This window comes from Argentina silus (assembly GCF_951799395.1).
Source record: "Argentina silus genome assembly, chromosome: 1".
Taxonomy (NCBI): Eukaryota; Metazoa; Chordata; class Actinopteri; order Argentiniformes; family Argentinidae; genus Argentina; species Argentina silus.
In genome coordinates, this window is record NC_139655.1 from 18885676 (window position 1) to 18905122 (window position 19447).

The following is a 19447-nucleotide window of genomic DNA, read 5'->3' on the forward strand; positions in this document are numbered from 1 at the left end:
TACAACCCTATATATATATATATATATATTGGGTTATATTGGATATATGTATAGGCCATATATCAAACAGTCATAAAACGTATGTTATCTAGGAATCATACAGTATTCCAACTTATCAGTCGCGTTTATATATATATATATATATATATATATACACAAATGTAGCATTTGGTCTACATATGATAGTGATTATATGTTTTGTGATTTGACTCCTGGCAGCAATGCTTGTGGCTCTGGGCATCTGCCTGCTCTCAGTTTTGGAATAATATCATAATGTGACTATACTCTGAAACCACAAACTGCACATCAGTCTCCCACAAGTCCCGGCCCAGGTGTGAAAGAGAAGAGTAGGTCCTGTGCTCATATGTTTACAGCATTCATCTGAGTGCATGTCTCTTTGGGTATGATTGGATATGGGCCTACGTAAAACATAAGCAATTTATTCGTAATGGAGGCTTTTTCAGTCATCAAGTTGTTTCATATGTAAATCCGTTATTAATAAATCTCATGCTTTTGTATTGAGTTGAGTTGACTTAAGTGTTGTGATTTTTGATCGCTGCACTTAAGACTACATGAAGAAAATATCAGGCAGACTGTTTGGTGTTCTGGTTTATGTTTCCAGTCTGCAAGAATGTGTGAAATGTGGACCAGCTAGACAGGCCCTGCTGATCTGATTAGCAAAATGACCGTAGAAAAAGAGAAGATTTTGAATGCTGTGTGTGTGTGTGTGTGTGTGTGTGTCTGTGTTTGTTTGTTTGTTTGTTTGTTTGTTTGTTTGTTTGTTTGTATGTTCTCTTTGTTTGTTTGTATATGTACTGTATGTGTGTTTGTGATCTACTTCTGTCTAACTGGTTCTCTTTAACATGTGTTCCCCCGTTAATGTGTGTCTATAAATACACTATGTTCCCTCATGAATTCCTGAGCTCAAAAATATGCATGTGATGGAATATCATAATGTTTTGACATAGTTCAGAATAGCACTCACATCACTGTGACCAATGTGATGATATTTACATTTATGGCATTTAGCAGACACCTTTATCCAAAGTAACTTACAACAAATACATTTGACTAAGTAAGTGAATCATCTATCCATCAGTCATCATAAGAAAAAGTAATCTATGCTAGGACAAGGGGCTATTGGCAGTCACAATGCTAGAAGAAAGGAAGATTATTTTTATTTGTTTAAATTTATTTACAGGAGAGAAACTTGCACAGGGGGGTAGTAGGGATAAAGAGGTCTTAAGGAGGGACAGTTAAGATGTAGCCTGAAGCCTGATATGGTTTATTTACACACCCAAAAGGTTATTGAGTGGTGTAAAGAGTGTATCAGTTCAGTGTCAACAAGGAAAAAAGTCAAAATAACATGCAATTCACCGAAGTACACTGTGTTTTATTACTGTTGCTTAAGCCAACTATTCTCCAGGTCTATTTCTGTTTCCTCCATCTCCCCCAGCCCCTTCCAGTGTGCCCTTTCTCTCCGGTCCACACAGTGTCTATAACTGGCATGCAACATGAGAAAGAGGCCCTGTCCAGTCACACTGTTTACACTCTGCCCTCAGTATCCTCTCCCTCCTGGGTCTTCTCTTTCTACTATCCCACTGCCAACAAACACATAGTATAGGCATAGTCATTTACTCACAGGCAGATTTGACTTTTTAATACTTTTGTTCTTTTGGTAGCATACAGGAATCAGTTTAAACGGTAGCACTTGAGGGTAACTTGTACAGGTGGTTTTAGCACACTTATAAAGAAACATAAGACCATGTTATAAAATTAGAATCTCTTTGTGTATAGTGCAAGGCCCATGTGGTAAACCGATCCAGGAAGTGTTTGTAATTATTCAGCTAACTCTACATAGGCAATTCTTGTTTTGTTCATGAATTATAAATATATATATATTTCATGATAGATAAACAGACCTGAATTGAAATATACCTGTTGTGTGTGCAGGAGATAGATCAGCTGATTTCTCCCTTTGTCCCTGTGTGACTGGTTGCAGCTGGATACAAGTATGAGTATTGTTGGCTGTTGCTAGGGTCACACCCTCCACTGATAGGGCCCTGTGGGCTGTAAATATACAAGTGGAGAAAGAAAACATGCCTCAGCTGATGTCTTTCTCTCTGTCACTCAGTCCTAGTGGGGATGATCTCACACACACACACACACACACACACACACACACACACACACACACACACACACACACACACACACACACACACACACACACACACACACACACACGTTCTCTACTCCTGGTTGTCTGAGTCACAAGATGTACAAGTTCCCCTGTTCTTATTTGCTCTAGTGTTTTTACAGCAACCAGATACAGTACATGTGTGTAGCTTTGTTTTTATTTGTTATGTTAGTGCTGGCTCACTATGGTGTGTCATGCTCTTTTGTCCCAGGAACCCAAAAGCTGTTAAGTTCCCTTGATTAACATTTACACTGCTATGTATTTCCAGTGGCTCTGAAATATTGTGTGGTTATGTTCCGGACAGCCTATAAACCATGCCCCAGTACTTGTTCATTGATACTGTTCATAGTATGTCCTTACATGTCCATGGCAAGTTGTAGCCTGAGGGAACAGGATACCCTGAGAGCTCAGTCCTGTGTGTCTCTCTGTACTATTTTCCTAAGAAAAAACTTCTTGTGAATTCTTAGGTTATAAGTTGGTTGAGTATCCCAATACTGCATTACGCATGGACACACTGATTTCATAACTTTTATATTACGGCTGTTTTCTTTTTAGTTGATTTATCTGATGTGGAAATTAGAAAAATCTGTATAGGCTACTGTATTTGATGTTTTTTGCTTTGTTTAATTCTAGGCAACCAGACAAACTGAGGGTGGTTTGGACCAGGAGAAACAGACGACACTGCACAAAGGTACTGTAACATGGGAAATGCTGTTTCATTTAGCAAGGAGGGAAGTGGTATTAGTATTTATCTAACACCTGTTATGAAGATATAGTGTGAGGAGGTTATGAGTATGAGGGTGGGGGCCTGCAGAATCATGTGAGAGGTCAGATACTGTTTGCTAGTATTATTACATAAATGGAGCTACATTTCACTGGAACTCTATTTCATTGAACCATTTCCAGGCTTGAGCTTTTAGGTTGTCAACTCTTCAATGTCATAAAAATATCTTGCTTATGTATTCATTCAGATCAGTGATTTCCTCCTGTAAGGGGGGGAGAAGGGATGCATTTTTCAAACAGGGCCCCTGACCTGGTCTCTCCCCTTACTTTCCTAAGCTCCATGGATGGCAGCCAGGGATCAAGAACCCCTACAGAGGGATGGTGGTGTGGCAGGTGCCTGAAAATGTGGACATCACTGTCACACTCTTCAAGGTAAAGTACAGCATCCCCCTTCTGGAAATTACCTGTAGAAAATGTATTTTTTATTTAAATTCTACTTTGGATTTGGAGTTCATATGAAAAAACGGCCTTCAATGACTTCAATCTCACACATTCTCTTAATCCAGGACCCAAATGCGGACGAATTTGAAGACAAGGACTGGACGTTCATCATTGAGAACGTGAGTTGTGCTGTCTACTGTGAATGGGTGTTTGCAGCGATTCTATTTTGAGCCTAAACAGATTCAGCGAAAGTGAAAGAAAGAGTTTTTGGTTTGAAATGACATTTCCTGGTAAACGTAGTGGAGTTATAGACAATTCTAAGAGGTAAGCCCTATCTATTCTCTCCCAGGAGACAAAGGGACACAGGAAGGTGTTGGCGTCGGTGGACGTGAACATGAAGAAGTTTGCCAGCGCCACGCCTGCCCAGTACGACCTGACACTGAAGTTCAAGCCACTGTCAGTAAAGGTGGTGGAGGCCACACTAAAACTCACCCTCTCCTGTGTCTTCCTCAAAGAGGGCAAGGCCACGTAAGTAGTACACATTTATCTGAGCAGTGCTGTTTACCATACAGTAGGTGTACCACAATATGGCAACCTACCACAGGGCTAACCACGTGTCAAGTGAATATCATTCAACTAGCCAGGGGGCGTTGCCTGTAATAGACTAAAGACAATCTCATAACTACAAAGCTTTTGGGAAACTCACCCCAGATATCAACAAGGCTTGCAAACTGCACAGTGGGTTTAATGGGTGTGGTCAGATAGCTGTATTGATAAAGTTAATCAGAGTTCATTTATCACATTTATTAATGTGTATGCACTGAGCTGTAGTCTGGTGGTGAGGTACATTGAATGTGTAGTGAATAGTTAATAAGACAATATCTCCTGGTTGGGGGTCGGTCATACTGAGACTCTTTTCTGTCTATCACAGAGACGAAGACATGCAGAGTCTGGCCAGTCTGATGAGCCTTAAGCAGAGTGACATCGGGAACCTGGACGACTTCAATGACAGTGACGAGGAGTTGGGCGAGAGGAGGGCGAGCATTGGGCCTGGGATGGTTTCTGCAGTCACAGGTAGCACTCTCATGTCAATGCTAACCTAGCACCTACACATATAAAGGCAAAATTAGCAAAGAACAAAGTATACCGGATACTGTACAGGCAAAGCTAACCTATAACCTAGTCTTAGCACATACTGTACACAGGCAAAGTTTGCATATCACCTAAAAGACAAGTTACACACCGGCAAAACACAAACACATATCCAGTTCAACTCATGCTGATACATAGTACAGGTACAAAGCTGTCATAGGATATGTTTGCATGTCATCTGAAGTATGACAGTCTATTTTAAGTGTTATTTGATTGCTCAACACATCTGAATGGCACATTGCTCCAGTCTCTAGTCTCACTCCACTCTATGACTGCCCCAGCAGGACTATAGGACTGTCCATCACTTTGCATGATATTCTGTTTTCTAACTATCAATTATCATTTTCTGTCCTTCCCCTTTCCATATCAATCCACTGCCATTTCTTTCATCTTTTACTTTCCTTCTTTTTGCTCTCCTCTACTCATGTAAAGGCCCTCTTCCTCCGACGAGAAGGGTACGTGATCAGGCTTGGAGACCTGTGATTGACTGCCCCACAGGTAACTTCCTCTTCTCATCTGATCTCCCTTCCACTTTACCCAAGATTCCTGATTAGACCCTATCCACGGTCCTGGTCCCCCTCCCCCCACTGTTTGCAGTAACAGCCCATCCCCATCAAATTCTACAAGTCATTCATTTGAAATTATGATATTCATATCTTACAACAGTTTTCTAAATATTGCTCATCAAACTGTACTAACATTTCTGACAAGCAGAGTTAAAATACAGGATATATGAGTTGGTAGGAGTATAGTTTGATGAAGCATATTTACTAAACTTTATGAATATTAGCTCATAAGATTTCAAATGAAGGGGTATATCTCATTACATTCTCATGTTGGATCAGATACTCTCTGCAGAGCTAAATTAAGTAAACAAATGAACAGTTGGTAAGCAGTCTTAATGGTGAGGGAATCAGATTGTGAGGGTATCAGGTATGTGTTAAAGTATATAATCACAATGTGGAGTCCCTAGACATCTTGCACTCTTACACATTTGTGTTTTCTCTTGAATTGCCCTCATATATCAGACATGCTATAATTAAACACTGAAAGTTCATGTTTAGGCGTAACCTTCAGGTGACTCTTTGGAGTTCGACAAGGGTTTAGCTATTTGTAATGTGAAGTATTACAGTCAGAAAAACAGGCCTACTGTATGTGTTCATTTTAGGACATTTACAGTTTCATAGTCTGGGATGAGTATCTGACTGCTTTTACTTTTCATATTCTTTCATTCTTTCCACCTTCCCCTTTTCTCACTTCCCTCTTTCCTGCTGTTTTTTTTACTTCTGCTTTCTGTCCACTCTCTTCTACGGAACTCTCTCTTCCAAATGTCATCTCCATTTTCTCTATATTTCTCCACTGCTTTCTCGTTCTCCTCTCCTTGCCTTTCTCCTATTATCCTCTGTGTCTCTCCTCCTTTACCTGTACTGCTCCATCTATCTCTCTTTTTCTTTTTCTCTCTTTCTCCTCCATCCCCACTTCTACCTCATCTCACACTCAGCTGCCACAGAGATGGAGTGGAGTAGCTCTGCTGGCACTGTCTCTACCATCTCACTCCTGTCACGCCCCCCTCTGCCCGCTCCCGTCGATCACTCTGCCCCGCCCGCCCCTACTACATGCATCCACCTCACGGGCCCTGCAGGCACAGCTCAGCAGACGCGACCCTCCCCCTATGCCTACACCGTGCCAGCCTTTACCCGTGCCCACCCACCTGCTCTGCCCAAAATCTTTCAGCCCACCGCTGCCTCAGGTACTGCCAGACAGACTGATGGACAGACTCACAGTCTTATTACTGTTAGACATAGTCATAGACTTGACTTATTATGATTGATGAAAAGTCAAGTACTTGATGCATTTGTTTTGTGTCCACATACAGCCTGTTTATCTGTCTAGACTGGAAGAGTAAGCTATGTAGTATTTAGGAGCCACCAAAGTCTTCTCAAAAATGTTTGTTATAAGATGACATCATGTTTTGTTGTTATCTCTTGACAATTGATCAGTTGGTAAATTGTATTGTCTTCCTTTTGAAATTTGGTATTGAAGGCAGGTAAAGAAGTTCAGAAAGGCACTTGTATCCCGACTGATGTGATACTAAAGGGGCCTGTGGCTTGAAAACAGACTATTCTGAGTTATGTAATGTAACTTTCTTTGGTCTGAGACAGCCCCCTACAGTCTAGATAACTTAAGCCACAGCAAGACTTAGAAAAACATGTCGACGAATACCAGGAGGAATGTCCCCATTGTCTCCATTACTTTGAGTCCCTTGAGACCTACAGGTTCTAGCATAATTATTTCCCCCAATGACTGAAATGTCAGCCATTGAACGTTTATTGCCAAGGTTGCTAGTGGCAATTGCCGCATTTCCATAGCAACTGCCCTAGCTCACAATGAATTTGTTCATCAGAACAGCAACATATTTTATGGTTTCTGGCTTTTGTCCATTCACATCCTGTCATGGCTGTTGCTAGGGAAGTGAGGTCATATTTAATAGGTCTGTTCAGTCCAGGGAGACCCACGGGCAGACAAGTGGAATGCTACTTGTGGGATTTGTTTCTAGAATGTATGAATTCAAATTCAGTGATTAAATCATTGATATACATATATATAAACGTAGTATGGATTCAGGCTATTCAGGCTATATACAGGGCATGTTATTTTTGGAGAACATTTAGCCTTGATGAGTGATATTCTCCCATAGCTATCTCTATGCTATAGTTGGTTCTCAATATTCTCTACCATACCCCCCCCCCCAGTGCCCATCTCTGTTCCTAAGAGGCCCCAGATTCTCCACAGTGACCCTGCCCTGGAGCCGGCACATGCTGCTGAGGGCCATGTGGCCCCTGTTGTCCCCAGCTTCTCTCCACCCAGACCGTTCTCAGCCTCCTTCACCGGGTCCTATTCCTCACCTCTCTCCTCTTCACCCTCCGCCCTATCCATCCATCCTCCCTCTTTCTCTGATATTCCACGGACAGGTACTACATAGAGAGAGAATGTTTCCACGCATTTGCTTGTACTGCATGGATAATAATTGCTCTAAGCCTTTGGATCTATGGAAACAAAATTCAAAAATGCCTTTATTCAAGTTATTCCCTTCCCTCTGTAGTAACTGTTTATCACCATCTTCTTCTCGATCCTCTCCTATTCTTTCCCTTCTCCTCTCCCCTCTGTCTCTGTTCTCTCTCTCAGCCACTTATGCTGCTGCTCGTTCCAATGCCTGGAGACCCCAAAGCAGTCCCTCCTTCTCTACGCTCTCCTCCTCCTCTGTCAGCTCCTCCCCTCCTTCTGCCTCTCAGCCCCTCCCTGCCCCCCGACAACCCAAAGCCTACCTCACCTCCTTTGCTGAACCAGGCTCTGTTTTTACCAGGCCGACCAGCCTGCCCTCTGCCCCCGAGACAGGTACAGCACAGGCCAAGAAATATACACTTAATCCTCCGACAGGGAAACCATTCAATGTTTTTAACATCTACAAAATTGAGATTAAACTTCTACCTGGCTGCAGATGAAATCTCCATTGAAATGAGGATTTAGTACAGGACTTAGAGGCTTAATCAACTGTTTGTAGGCCCATAGTGTTCATCTATTTCAGACTTCTCTCTCTCTTAATAATCTTTTGGGTAACATTGATATAGCCTATAGCATAGTAGGTTCCCACATTTTCCTGTTTTCTGTTTTCTGTTGTTTCTTTTCTGTTGATTGTTTCGTCTCTTGTCTCTCCCTCTCTATTTCACTCTTTACAACTTTCGACTCGATTCTCCATTCTAAATACCCATATACCATCCCTCTCTTTCTCTCTCTCCCTTCTCGTCCTTCTCTCACAATTGTGCCTTATTGTCCTCCCTCATTAACCCACCCTCCCTCCATTCTGTCACCCTCCTCCCTTTCTCTCATAGCTCCATGGCAGAGTGAATGGAGGCCACCTAAAACCCAGACCCCCTTAGCCCAGCCTGGCCCCTCTCCAAAATGTCTGAGAGACTCCTCTTCTTCTGACCTAGTGGAGGCTGTGCCCCTGCAGTTAAAGCAGAGCATGGAGACACCATGTAATTTTGCTTTCTCTCAGCCAGCTCCCTCCATGTCCCCTTCCTCTGTTGTGTTCCTCCCTCCTGTGCTTCTACCTCCCATTTCACATTCTCCTGTCCCCTCACCTTCATCTATCCCTTTGCAAAGTCCATCTCCTGCATCCTCTCCAACTACCCTTCTGTCTGTTTCTTACCCACTTGAACCTCCTTACTGCACTTTTGTGTCCTCCTCAACACTTTACTCTCCCTCCTCCTCTGCTCCTCTTGCTACCACTTCTCACACTAATGCTCCTATCTCTTCACCTGTTTCTGCACCTGGTCTCATCTCTGATTCCTCTACATCCACTCCCTCTGACACTAACCCTACTCCTGCATCAACCCTTACCATCACACCTCATGATCCAGCCCTTGCCCAAATCTCCACCTCTGCCCCTTTCCCTACCTCTTCCCCTCTTTCTGTTCTTACCTGTGGTCCTGCTACTGCTTCTATCCTTACCTCTGGCCCATGTTGTGACTCCACCTCTGCTCCCGACTCTGGTCCCTCCCCTACCACTATTCGTTCTGCCCCCTGTACTGCAGTTCCTGCTCCACCCCATGTCTCCCAGTCAGGTATACAGAGCTCAATGAGATGCCTTTTTCTACTTTCCTTCTTCCCTGTCTTCCCTGGCCCTACTATCTTTTCTCTTTCCTCCCTGTCTACCTCAGCCTCACTCCTCCCTGTGGGCCAGACCTCAGAAGGGAAGCACCAGGTGGACCCCGGTGTGCTCCGGCCCAATGTGAGAAGGCCCCATGTCACCTCTCCTGTGGAGCCCCCCTCACCATCTCCTATTACCCCCTCCCCTGCTCCAGTGCTCGCTGGTCTGCCCTATCAGACTCACACCCCCACAGCCCCCTTTCAAGCACCAGTCACTGCTCCCCCCAATGACCCAGAGACAGGTACAATAGCTGAGGCGACAATGCAGAGTCATTCACAAACTACCCATTTTGAACCAAAGGTACTTATCACATCACGTTATAACATGGTTCCCCATCTTAATCGTGCTATGAAGGCCTCTGGCTCCTCCAGGTGGTGGTTTTAGTTACAACAGCCTAGTTGAATGTAGAAATTATATGCTGGTTTCTTACGTATATTCTTCATTTATGGTTGGGTGCCGAATCAACCCTCTAGTGATCAAGTCTAATCAAGCCCTGTCTTTTACCTTATAGAACTTCAGAGGCAGTTAAGCACACTCACAGAGGAGGAGTACCCCAGTGCCACAGCTCCTAGTGAGTATAAACAAATGCAACCACAATGCCCTTTTAGGAACATCACTGTATCCATCCATGGAGTACAGTATGTTTGACTTCAGCATGACATCCTCCTTTCTGTCATATCCTCCAGCTGTAGAACCCAGATCCCTGCGCACCGCTGGAGTGATCAGCATTGCCAATCAGAGGCCAGACCCATCCACAGACAGAACACCATTGGCCAAGCCTGTGTCCTCCTTTGAGTCGAGAGCCTATGAGAGGAGGCGGAAGGCAGAGCCAGTATTAGGATTGGAAGTTGTCAGGGCAAAAGCAGGGTGAGTAAATTAAAAGGGCACCTGGCCATTGGTGGAGATGATCACACTCATGCTTGGAATGGCTGGTTAAGTTAATAACATGCATAGGCTTGATGTTTTTTTTAAACATTAGGAATTTTGCATGACAAATATGGCAGATATCAGAGTCTTTGAAAGGAAAAATGTAATGTACTGTATTTGTCCTGTTAATTTCTTGATATGACAGCTTTCCCTACTGCACACATAAAGCTGTTTTTTTACAAAGATAACAAAGATAATTTTTTTACAAAGATAATTTGTCAGATAATAATTGTCAGATTTATGTTCTAGACAAGTTTGGCTACTTATAAAATAGGCTAGAAACAAGGTTGTGATCTTAGATTTGGTAGAAAGGTTGGTGACTCAACAGTAGTTTCCCATGCATCGTGGGTGTGGCCATTCTGGTCTTTTTCAAGGTTTTGTCGCATAGTTCATACTTCGCAAAGCAACCAGTAGTTGGGACTCTAGGTTTATATGCTCTATGAATATACAGTAACTCATGGAATACTGTCTGGTTGAGTTGCATTTGAGTTTGTGAAGGTGTTATAGCACTGAGTAGATATTGATGGCTGAGCAAAATAATGTCAGCAAAGATGTCGTGCTGGCTCACTGAGATTAATTTAGCTATTTTGTTCAAAAGTGTTAGAAGCATGGCTGGCTTCATACATCTTTAGCAAGAACCTATTGTGTTTGCTTTGGAAATGTAATTCTAAATATGTAGTCAATCTCAGGATGCATAGTGTATTTATCAGAAATATTGTTTCATTGGAAACTCCCTGACTCAGTGAAACAAAAAGTGATTCTTTCAGTTTCCTGTTTCCTTATGGTATGCCAAGCTTCCTCGAGCTGCAATGTTGTTGCAGTACAGGGAGATTGCCTGCTGCTTGCCTTGGCCAAGTGATTTCTCTTACATTATAGATTTTTCTTTGTAACTGAACGCTTGTTGATTAGCAACTTTCTGTGCAATGTTATGTCTTGTAGTATGCCAAAAATTGCATCTAAGACACTGCTCATATGGAATGCTCTATGGAATCATTTTTATCCATAGCATCTTTTCTGACAATGCTTGAGAGGTTTTTGACTTTATTACTGACATGGAGATACAATCTTCCCCCTTGACCTCTGAACTCTGACCTTAATTTGTTTGTCCCTCAGACATGAGAGCATGACCCCTCTACTGCCCTTTAGCCCCAGAGCACCCTCCGCCCCAGGGCTCCAATATTTTGAGATGCCAAAACATGACAAGAATCAGGTGGAGCAGAGGCCAACAACAGCACTCCCAACAACACCCCAACCTCTCCCCTCACCTGAACGAAGGCCTGGCTTACCTGAGCTTCAACTCACCTCAGCCAAGGAGTCACTTGACAGACCAAGGAGTCACTTGACAAAAATGTCCATGCAGATAGGAACACCATTAGCTAAATCTGAGCCCAATCGGGGTATGGAGTTAGCCAGAGCACAACAGAAGATGCCCCCTCCCCCCACTGACTTGCAGATCACACTGCCAAACTTGTCACAGAGCATTCTATCAAAGGGGAAAGACACAGAGAAAGAGCCAGAGCTGATATTGGTCGTTAAGAAAGATGTCCCTACAAGCACAGGAGAGTCTGAAGTGGTATCAATGGAATTAGGGTAAGTGTGGCATGGTACACTATCCTTAAAGCCCACCCCTGTTACCCAAAATGCCCCTCTTACCCCATTAATGTTAACTTGTATTTGATTCAGACAGAGGTCATTCTATGGATGACTTGAATTATGTCCACTCCTTGCATACTTTCAACTTGAGAGTTTAGAAAACATCTTTAACATGTCCTGGTCAAACTTTGAATTAAGTTATCCCTATACCTGTGTAGTAATGTTGTAATTACTCCAATAACAACATTGTACAGTAATAACATGCTGTTACACAGTACATCAGTAATTGCTTTGTGACTTAGTAATAGAATGCCTTATCCCACTTATGTAATAGCACAAACTGCTCAATTCCTACCATGTAATTACCAAATTACTGTAATAACAGCATTTTCTTTACAATGTTGTTGAGTTATTACAGTATTATTACACTGGTATAGGGGCAACTTAATGTAAACTGTTCCCCTTGTAAGATAAAATGTTAATTAGTGATGTATACATTTAGTGCTAATGTAGCTTCTAAGTTTGCTTTTTGTATACATTCTACATATTAGCTGGTCTACTAGATATGTCACATATAACACTTGAACATGATGTGTAGTTCGGCACCTTTCGTCTGACATTTTCCTTGGTGTCCCTGTCCCTTTAGAACTAAAAGCATGGCTGCTTGGCTGCCATCTTGTTCAAGAGTTGCCAGTTCTCCTGGTTTCCCATCATTGATTACATTGATTACAAACACATCGGAAGAACAGTCTGAAGAATGGTCCATTGATAAAAACCCATCATGGGAGAAGCCACTGAGAGAGACCCCAGTAATCAGCCTTGCCTCAGATGATGACCAGAAAGTAATGGAAAATATGGCTGCCCTGGTACCAAGTTGTCCTAGGGTAGCCGGTGTCCATGGGTTTCCCTCGGCACCAAAGCCCATAGTAGAAAGGCCCAAAATTCAAATGGAACCAAGTATGGTGAATCTTGCGCCGTCTTGTACAAAGGTATCCAGTGCACCTGGCCTGCCCTCCAGGCAGCCAATCAAGACAGAAGGGACTGAGGTTGTGGGTTGGCCTGTGGGTGAGAAGCTGTTATGGGAGAGACCCCATGATGAGAGGACAGTTAGGGCTCTTTCTTCCTCTATTGCTGTAGACAAGATGTATGGAGACAAGAAAATGTTGAAAAGTATGGTAGCACTTGCCCCATCTTGCCCAAGTGAGAGCATTATTCCTGGTTTTCCATCTGCTCCAAGGCTCAAAGCCCAAGTTGCAGAAGTGGTGAGAACACCAAATATGGTGAGTCTACAGCCTACTTTTCCAAGGGTATCTAAAATTCCTGGGTTGCCAGGTTTAGATCAGCGGCAAGCATTAGAGTGGTCAGTGGATAAAAAGTCACTGTTACATAAGTTATCAAGAGAGAGGCCAGGATTACTGATGTTGTGCCCAGAGGATGTCGATGCAGCCTATCAGGATAGGGAAATGGTCAGAAAGATGGTGGCTCTGACACCATCCTGCCCCAGAGCAGCCATGATCCCTGGCTTCCCCTCTGCTCCACGACAAGAGCCCAGTATAATAAACCTTCTACCTACATGCCCTAGTGTGGCTAAGGTTTCAGGTTTACCCTCCAAACAGGCAATCAGGCCTAATGATAAAGATTGGGTTGTGGACAGAAGGCCACTGTGGCAGAAGCCATTGAGGAAAAGTGGTGAAATGATTTTACAGATCTGTCCAGTTCATGATAAACAATATAAAGACAAAGACATTGTGAAGACTATGGTAGCTTTGTTACCCTCTTGTCCTAAACAGGCCTGTGTACCTGGATTCCCCTCTGCTCCCAGACAGAAGTTACCCAAAGCCCCAAGTATGCTTAATCTCCTGCACACTTGTCCAAAAGTATCTAGAATTCCTGGGTTGCCAGTCTTAGATCAGACACATGCAGTGGAGTGGTCAGCTGACAAAAATTCACTGTTGAGGAAGTCACCTAGAGAGAGGCTGGAATTATTGATGTTGAATCCAGAGGATGTAGATGCAGTCTATCAGGATAGTGAAATGGTCACAAAGATGGTGGTTCTGACACCATCCTGCCCCAGAGCAGCCAGTATTCCTGGCTTCCCCTCTGCTCCACGACAAGAGCCCAGTATGGTTAATCTTCTACCTACATGCCCCCGAATAACCAGAGTGTCAGGTTTACCCTCAAAACAGGCAATCAGGCTTAGTGATGTAAATTGGGTTCTGGACAGACATACACTGTGGCAGAAGCCATTAAGGAAAAGAGAGGGACTTATTTTGCACAATTCACATGATCATGAAATAAGACTCAACAATAAGGAAATGATTAAAAGCATGGTAGCCATGTTGCCATCTTGCCCAAGGCAGGCAATTGTCCCTGGATTCCCCTCTGCACCACGACAGGAGCCAAGTATGATTAACATTCTGCCTACATGCCCCCGACTAACTAGAGTGTCAGGTTTACCTTCCAAACAGCTAGTCAGGTCTAGAGATGAAGATTGGCTTTCTGATAGACATCCATTGTGGGAGAAGCCATTAAGGAAATATGGTGTGGGGATTTTACCAATTCCTTTAGCTTATGGTATGATGAAAAATATGGTTGCTATGTTACCATCTTGCCCAAGGAAGGCGAGTGCACCTGGCTTCCCCTCTGCACCAAAGCAAGAGCCAAGTATGGTAAACTTTCTCCCTACTTGCCCTAGAGAGACTAAAGTTTTTGGTTTACCCTCCAGACAGCCAATCAAATCTGGAAATGAAGACTGGCCTGTCGACAGAAGGCCACTGTGGGAGAAGCCATTGAGTAAAAGTATGCTGATTCAAAATATATCTACATCTTATGATAATGACAAGAACATTTTGAAAAACATGGCAGCTATGTTACCATCTTGCCCTAGAAAGGCTTGTTTACCTGGCCTCCCCTCTGCACCTAGACAGAGGTTAACTGAAACCCCCAGTATGCTTAATCTTCTGCCCACTTGCCCAAGGGTATCTAGAATTCCAGGGTTGGCAGTTATTGATCAAAAACAAGCAGTAGAGTGGCCAGTAGATAAAAAGTTGAGGAAGTCACCCAGAGAGAGGCCAGGATTATTATTTTTAGAGTGTGTTGACACAGTCTATCATGATAATGAAATGGTCGCAAATATGGTAGCCATGCTGCCATCTTGCCCAATAAAGGCAAGTGTGCCTGGCTTTCCATCTGCACCACGACATGAGCCAAGTATGGTTAACCTTCTTCCTACCTGCCCAGGATTGGCCAAAGTGTCTGGTCTACCTTCTAGATTTACAGTTAAAACAGAAAATGAATACTGGCAAACCAATAGGAGGCCACTGTTGGAGAGGCCATTGAGGAAAATAGCTTTGCTCATCACACCTGTAGCACAGAAAATGTCTGATGAGGACAAAGAACTTATGACAAGCATGATAAATATGTTACCATCTTGTCCAAGGAAGTCCAGTATTCCAGGCTTCCCCTCTGCCTCACTGCAGAAGCCAGCAGACACACCAAATATGATTAGACTTTTGCCCACTTGTCCTAGACTTTCTAGAGTCTCTGGTTTACCCTCTAGACTTCCGAAAGAGTCTGATAAAGATTGTTGGGGTGTGGATAAGAGGCCACTGTGGGAGAGGCCATTAAAGAATAGAGGCAAACATGTCATTCAGTTTGGTCAGGAGTTAACATTCAAAGAAAAAGCAATGGTTAGAATTATGGTGTCTATGTTACCACCTTGCCCAAGAAAAGCTACTCTTCCAGGCTTTCCCTCCAAGGTACAACAAAGGCCAGAGAGGGCTACTGTTAGGAGGACCCCCAGTATGCTACATCTATTGCCTACGTGCCCAAACCATGCAAGAGTTTCAGGTTTACCCTCAACACTTCCCTACAAGACAAGATATGATGATGGCTGGCATGTTAACATGCAGCCATTTTGGGAGAAACCATTCAATAGAAGAGAGGGAATTGTTATCCAGCTTTATCCATCTGAGATGTTCAGAGACAAAGAAATAATGAGAAATATGATGTATATTGTGCCATCATGCCCAAGCAAAGCCATAATTCCTGGTTTCCCATCTGCTCCACGAACCAAAGCTGTTCATGTTAATGTAGAGAAAGGGCCAGATATGACTTCCCTTATGCCATCTTGCCCGAGAGTTTCAGGTATAATTGGTTTTCCTTCAAGACAAGTCATGTCTGATGCTTATATTGAGGGCTGGCCAATTGTCAAGAGTGTACTCTGGGAGAAACCACCAAAGAGGGTGGCTAATACCCTGGAATGCTCTCCAGTTCAGGAAAAAAATTGTTACAGAGACAACACCATAATAAAGGCAATGATGTCTCTCGTGCCATCCTGTCCAAGTGTTGCTCTGAGTCCAGGCTTCCCCTCTGCCCCAAGAAGTAAGGCAGAGAAATATATTACTTTCTCTGTTAGAAACTCTTGTCCAAATGTTTCCACAATGTCTGACTTACCCTCTTTACAGCCACAAAAGGTAGATAGGGCTTTAGTAGAGCAGTGGGATGGGGAGCAAAGACCATTCTGGGAAAAGACAGAGAATGAGATTTCAGTATACTCAGATACAGGGGTTGATAGATCAGATGAAGTCAAAGGTATGGCAGCTCTGTCGTCATGCAGCCCAAGAGAAGATAGTGTACCTGGTTTCTCACCGGCATCACAGCCTAAAGTAGACCAAATAGAGCCAAGCATGGTCAGTCTTTTGCCAACTTTTCCAAAGGTTACACATTTCCATGGGATGCTATCCTCAGAGATGCAAAACAGAGAGGTCCCTGAAATTCAACAGTGGCCAATGGAAGAAAGGCCATTTTGGCAATCATTGAAAGAGGCATTAGTGCAGTCACTGGATCCCGACCAAGGTGTATTAGATGATGAATCAAAGGATGTCAGAAAAAGTATGATAGATATGTTACCATCTTGCCCAAGAGAGGCAATTTCCCCTGGCTTTCCAACAGCACCTTCTCAAACCCCTATCCTCTCTAAGAATGACAGCCATGCCGCGCCTAACCATCAACTCCATCAAATCAAAGTAATGTTGAATGAGAATGAACAAGAATCTGAACATGGCTCAATGTTGGAGCGGCTTAAAGAGGGTGGCTTTCGGACACGAAATGAGGCGCAAGAAGTGGGCATTTTAGAAAAAGGGTGAGTGAGTGGGAGGAGGAAAGCAGACAACTCTATAGCTCTCATGCAACTCTCTAGCATCATGGCATTTTTCTGGAACATGTAGATGCATTTCTCTCCCTGCAGTCAGTGGATAGTGTATGAAATACTTGCCTTTCAACTCTATTTTCAGACATTTGCACTGCAGAATGTGGCATTCCATTCCTGCAGACATGCCATTATTCTTGACTGTCAGAGAGAGGTGGGTTGTGTTATTTTGCAGCTAAAGTGCCGCTGTTGTATTAATTGGCCGCTGGGCTTTTATGATAACGCTTTTGCACCAGCTCATCAACATCCGACTGACACCGTTGGGTTTTGCTGCACTTGTGTGGTGTATGCCTTCTGCATTTACTCTTAAATTCTTGACATTTCTGTAATTTCTCACTGTATATCACTCTTTTTCAGTCTTCAGCAGTCTCCCATCCAAGGAGGACAGCCAATGCCATATGAAATAGAAGCAACTGTTGAAAAAGAGGAAAAAGACATTTCACACAGGCAGACAACTAATGAGGGTCAAGTTGTAGCCACCTTTGATAAGCCATTTGAGGAGGAAACAGTAGAGGAAGATTTAGTGTTAGGCTCTGACATAGAGGATGCTGGGCAGGATGTTGTTACTTTGGCTAGGCAGTTGGAATTGTGTACTGGCACAGTGGAACCTGAGGGTGTACACATACACATAGAGAAGGGGTAAGTGTCCATACAGTATGATGCTGGTTTGGCTGTTTTGATCTGCATGGTGTTACATTGTTGCTCAGTGGGTTTAGATTTAGTATAACACCGTCAGACTGAGGCTGTTTGTTGTTGTTACTTTACTGAAGCTTGTAGCTTATGGTATGGAATTGTAGTGTCCGTTTTGTTCACTGGCTCATATGTTGATATTATTGATGATATTATAAATGTATTTGTTATTTTGCATTAACGTTTTCATTAACAATGAGCAGTTGAAAAGCATGAGTGTTGGTGTTGATTGGTGTGTTGGTGTAATGGTAGTTAGTTATTTCCTTTCTGGTAATACTTAACATCAAAGGGATAGTTCAGCCAAATTACAAATCTTGTTAAAAAGTACTAGTAGTATTAGTCGTAGTAGAAAATAGTCTATTGGCCAGGAGAGGCTGAAATCCCCTTTTCTGATTTGTTTGAATAGCCACTAATAACTCAAGCTAACAGTAGCCACCACTAACGAACAACAAAGGGAGGGAATAGGGCAAGTAGACTAATCACCTTCAAACCAAGTCATACAGTTGAGTTTCGGTTTGTTATTTGGGTGAACTATCACTTTAGTTGCCCTTAAACCTGTGTAATAAAACTGTAATTGCTAACATTGTATCAACATGTTGCTACAAAGTGATTTGGTAAAGGCATGATCTATTGAGTTGAGACATATTTGTCATTCCACAAGTTGAATAAGGAACAGTCCTTATCCCACTGTGTAATAACACAAACTGCTCAACTCCATTACTATGCAATCACTTACAGTAGGACTTACTAATGTACGATGAAACAACATGTTGTTACAGTAATTACACTGGTATAGGGGCAACTCACAGAAAAGTGTAGTCTTAATCGGTTCTTAGGTTTGTTCCTACAGTAGTTAAATGTCTGGTTAGTTGTCATAGTATTAGTCACCTCTGACTCTGACTATGGTTTCCCCTTTCTTCAGATGTGATAATATGGTTTATCTGCTGCCATCATGCCCAATAGTTGCTGGTGCACCAGGGTTTCCATCTGCTCAAACATCCTGCACCGAGGCTCATTTAGAGGAATGTCCTGTGGACAAGAGCATATTATGGGAGAAGCCACCAAAAGAGAGTCCAGAGCTGCCCATGGAAATATCAAAAGAAGAGAGAGAAATGATGAAAGGTATGGCAGATATGGTCCCATCTTGCCCCAGCACCGCCTGCATTCCAGGTTTTCCATCTGCAAATCTGTTCAGTGAAGTTAAAAAGGGGAAAGAACCCAACATGGTGGATCTCATGCCATCTTACCCAAGAGTTGCAGGCACATCTGGAATCGTCTCTCTTGCAAAACAGGAAGATGAGAGTCTAGTCGACAGACAGGCAATTTGGGAGAAGCTACCTAAGGAGAGATCAATGGTGACCTTGATGTCCACTGCACATTTGGACAGATTAAAGGAAGATAACAAGTTAATGAAACAAATGGTGGCTATGGAGCCATCAAGTCCCATAGTGGCAACTATTCCTGGTTTCCCATCTGTAAGTAGACCCAAGATTGTGGGGACACAGTCCATGACCTCTCTCCTACAATCTTGTCCAAATGTGACAAGTATTCCTGGTATACCTTCAAGACAGCCAATCAAATTTGACGGGGTAGAGTTACAATGGTCAATTGACATGACGTCCTTGTGGGAAAGGAGTCCAAAGGACAAGCCAGTTTTAACTACAGACAGAGGAGTTGATGATCAAGGAGCAATGAAAGAAATGGTGTATATGACACCGTCTTGCCCTGAAGAAGCCAGAATTCCTGGATTCCCCTCTGTGCCGCGTCCAAAAGCTAAGTTGCAGCCAAGTATGGTGAATCT

The 19447-nt window shown here is 43.1% G+C and overlaps 1 protein-coding gene across 2 annotated transcripts in view; it reads left to right on the forward strand.

Moving 5' to 3' along the window:
* ehbp1l1a (EH domain binding protein 1-like 1a) overlaps nt 1-19447 on the forward strand; it is a 36016-nt gene that overhangs the window by 2019 nt on the left and 14550 nt on the right. Inside the window, exons 2-9 of one of the 2 annotated variants that reach the window (XM_083675280.1) lie at nt 2834-2891; nt 3260-3355; nt 3490-3543; nt 3714-3892; nt 4296-4438; nt 4949-5014; nt 9739-9798; nt 9914-10094. In XM_083675280.1, the coding sequence (XP_083531406.1) occupies nt 2834-2891; nt 3260-3355; nt 3490-3543; nt 3714-3892; nt 4296-4438; nt 4949-5014; nt 9739-9798; nt 9914-10094 (837 nt within the window). The remainder of the gene's footprint in view (nt 1-2833; nt 2892-3259; nt 3356-3489; nt 3544-3713; nt 3893-4295; nt 4439-4948; nt 5015-9738; nt 9799-9913; nt 10095-19447) is intronic. The other variant, XM_083675281.1, reaches the window with a different exon arrangement.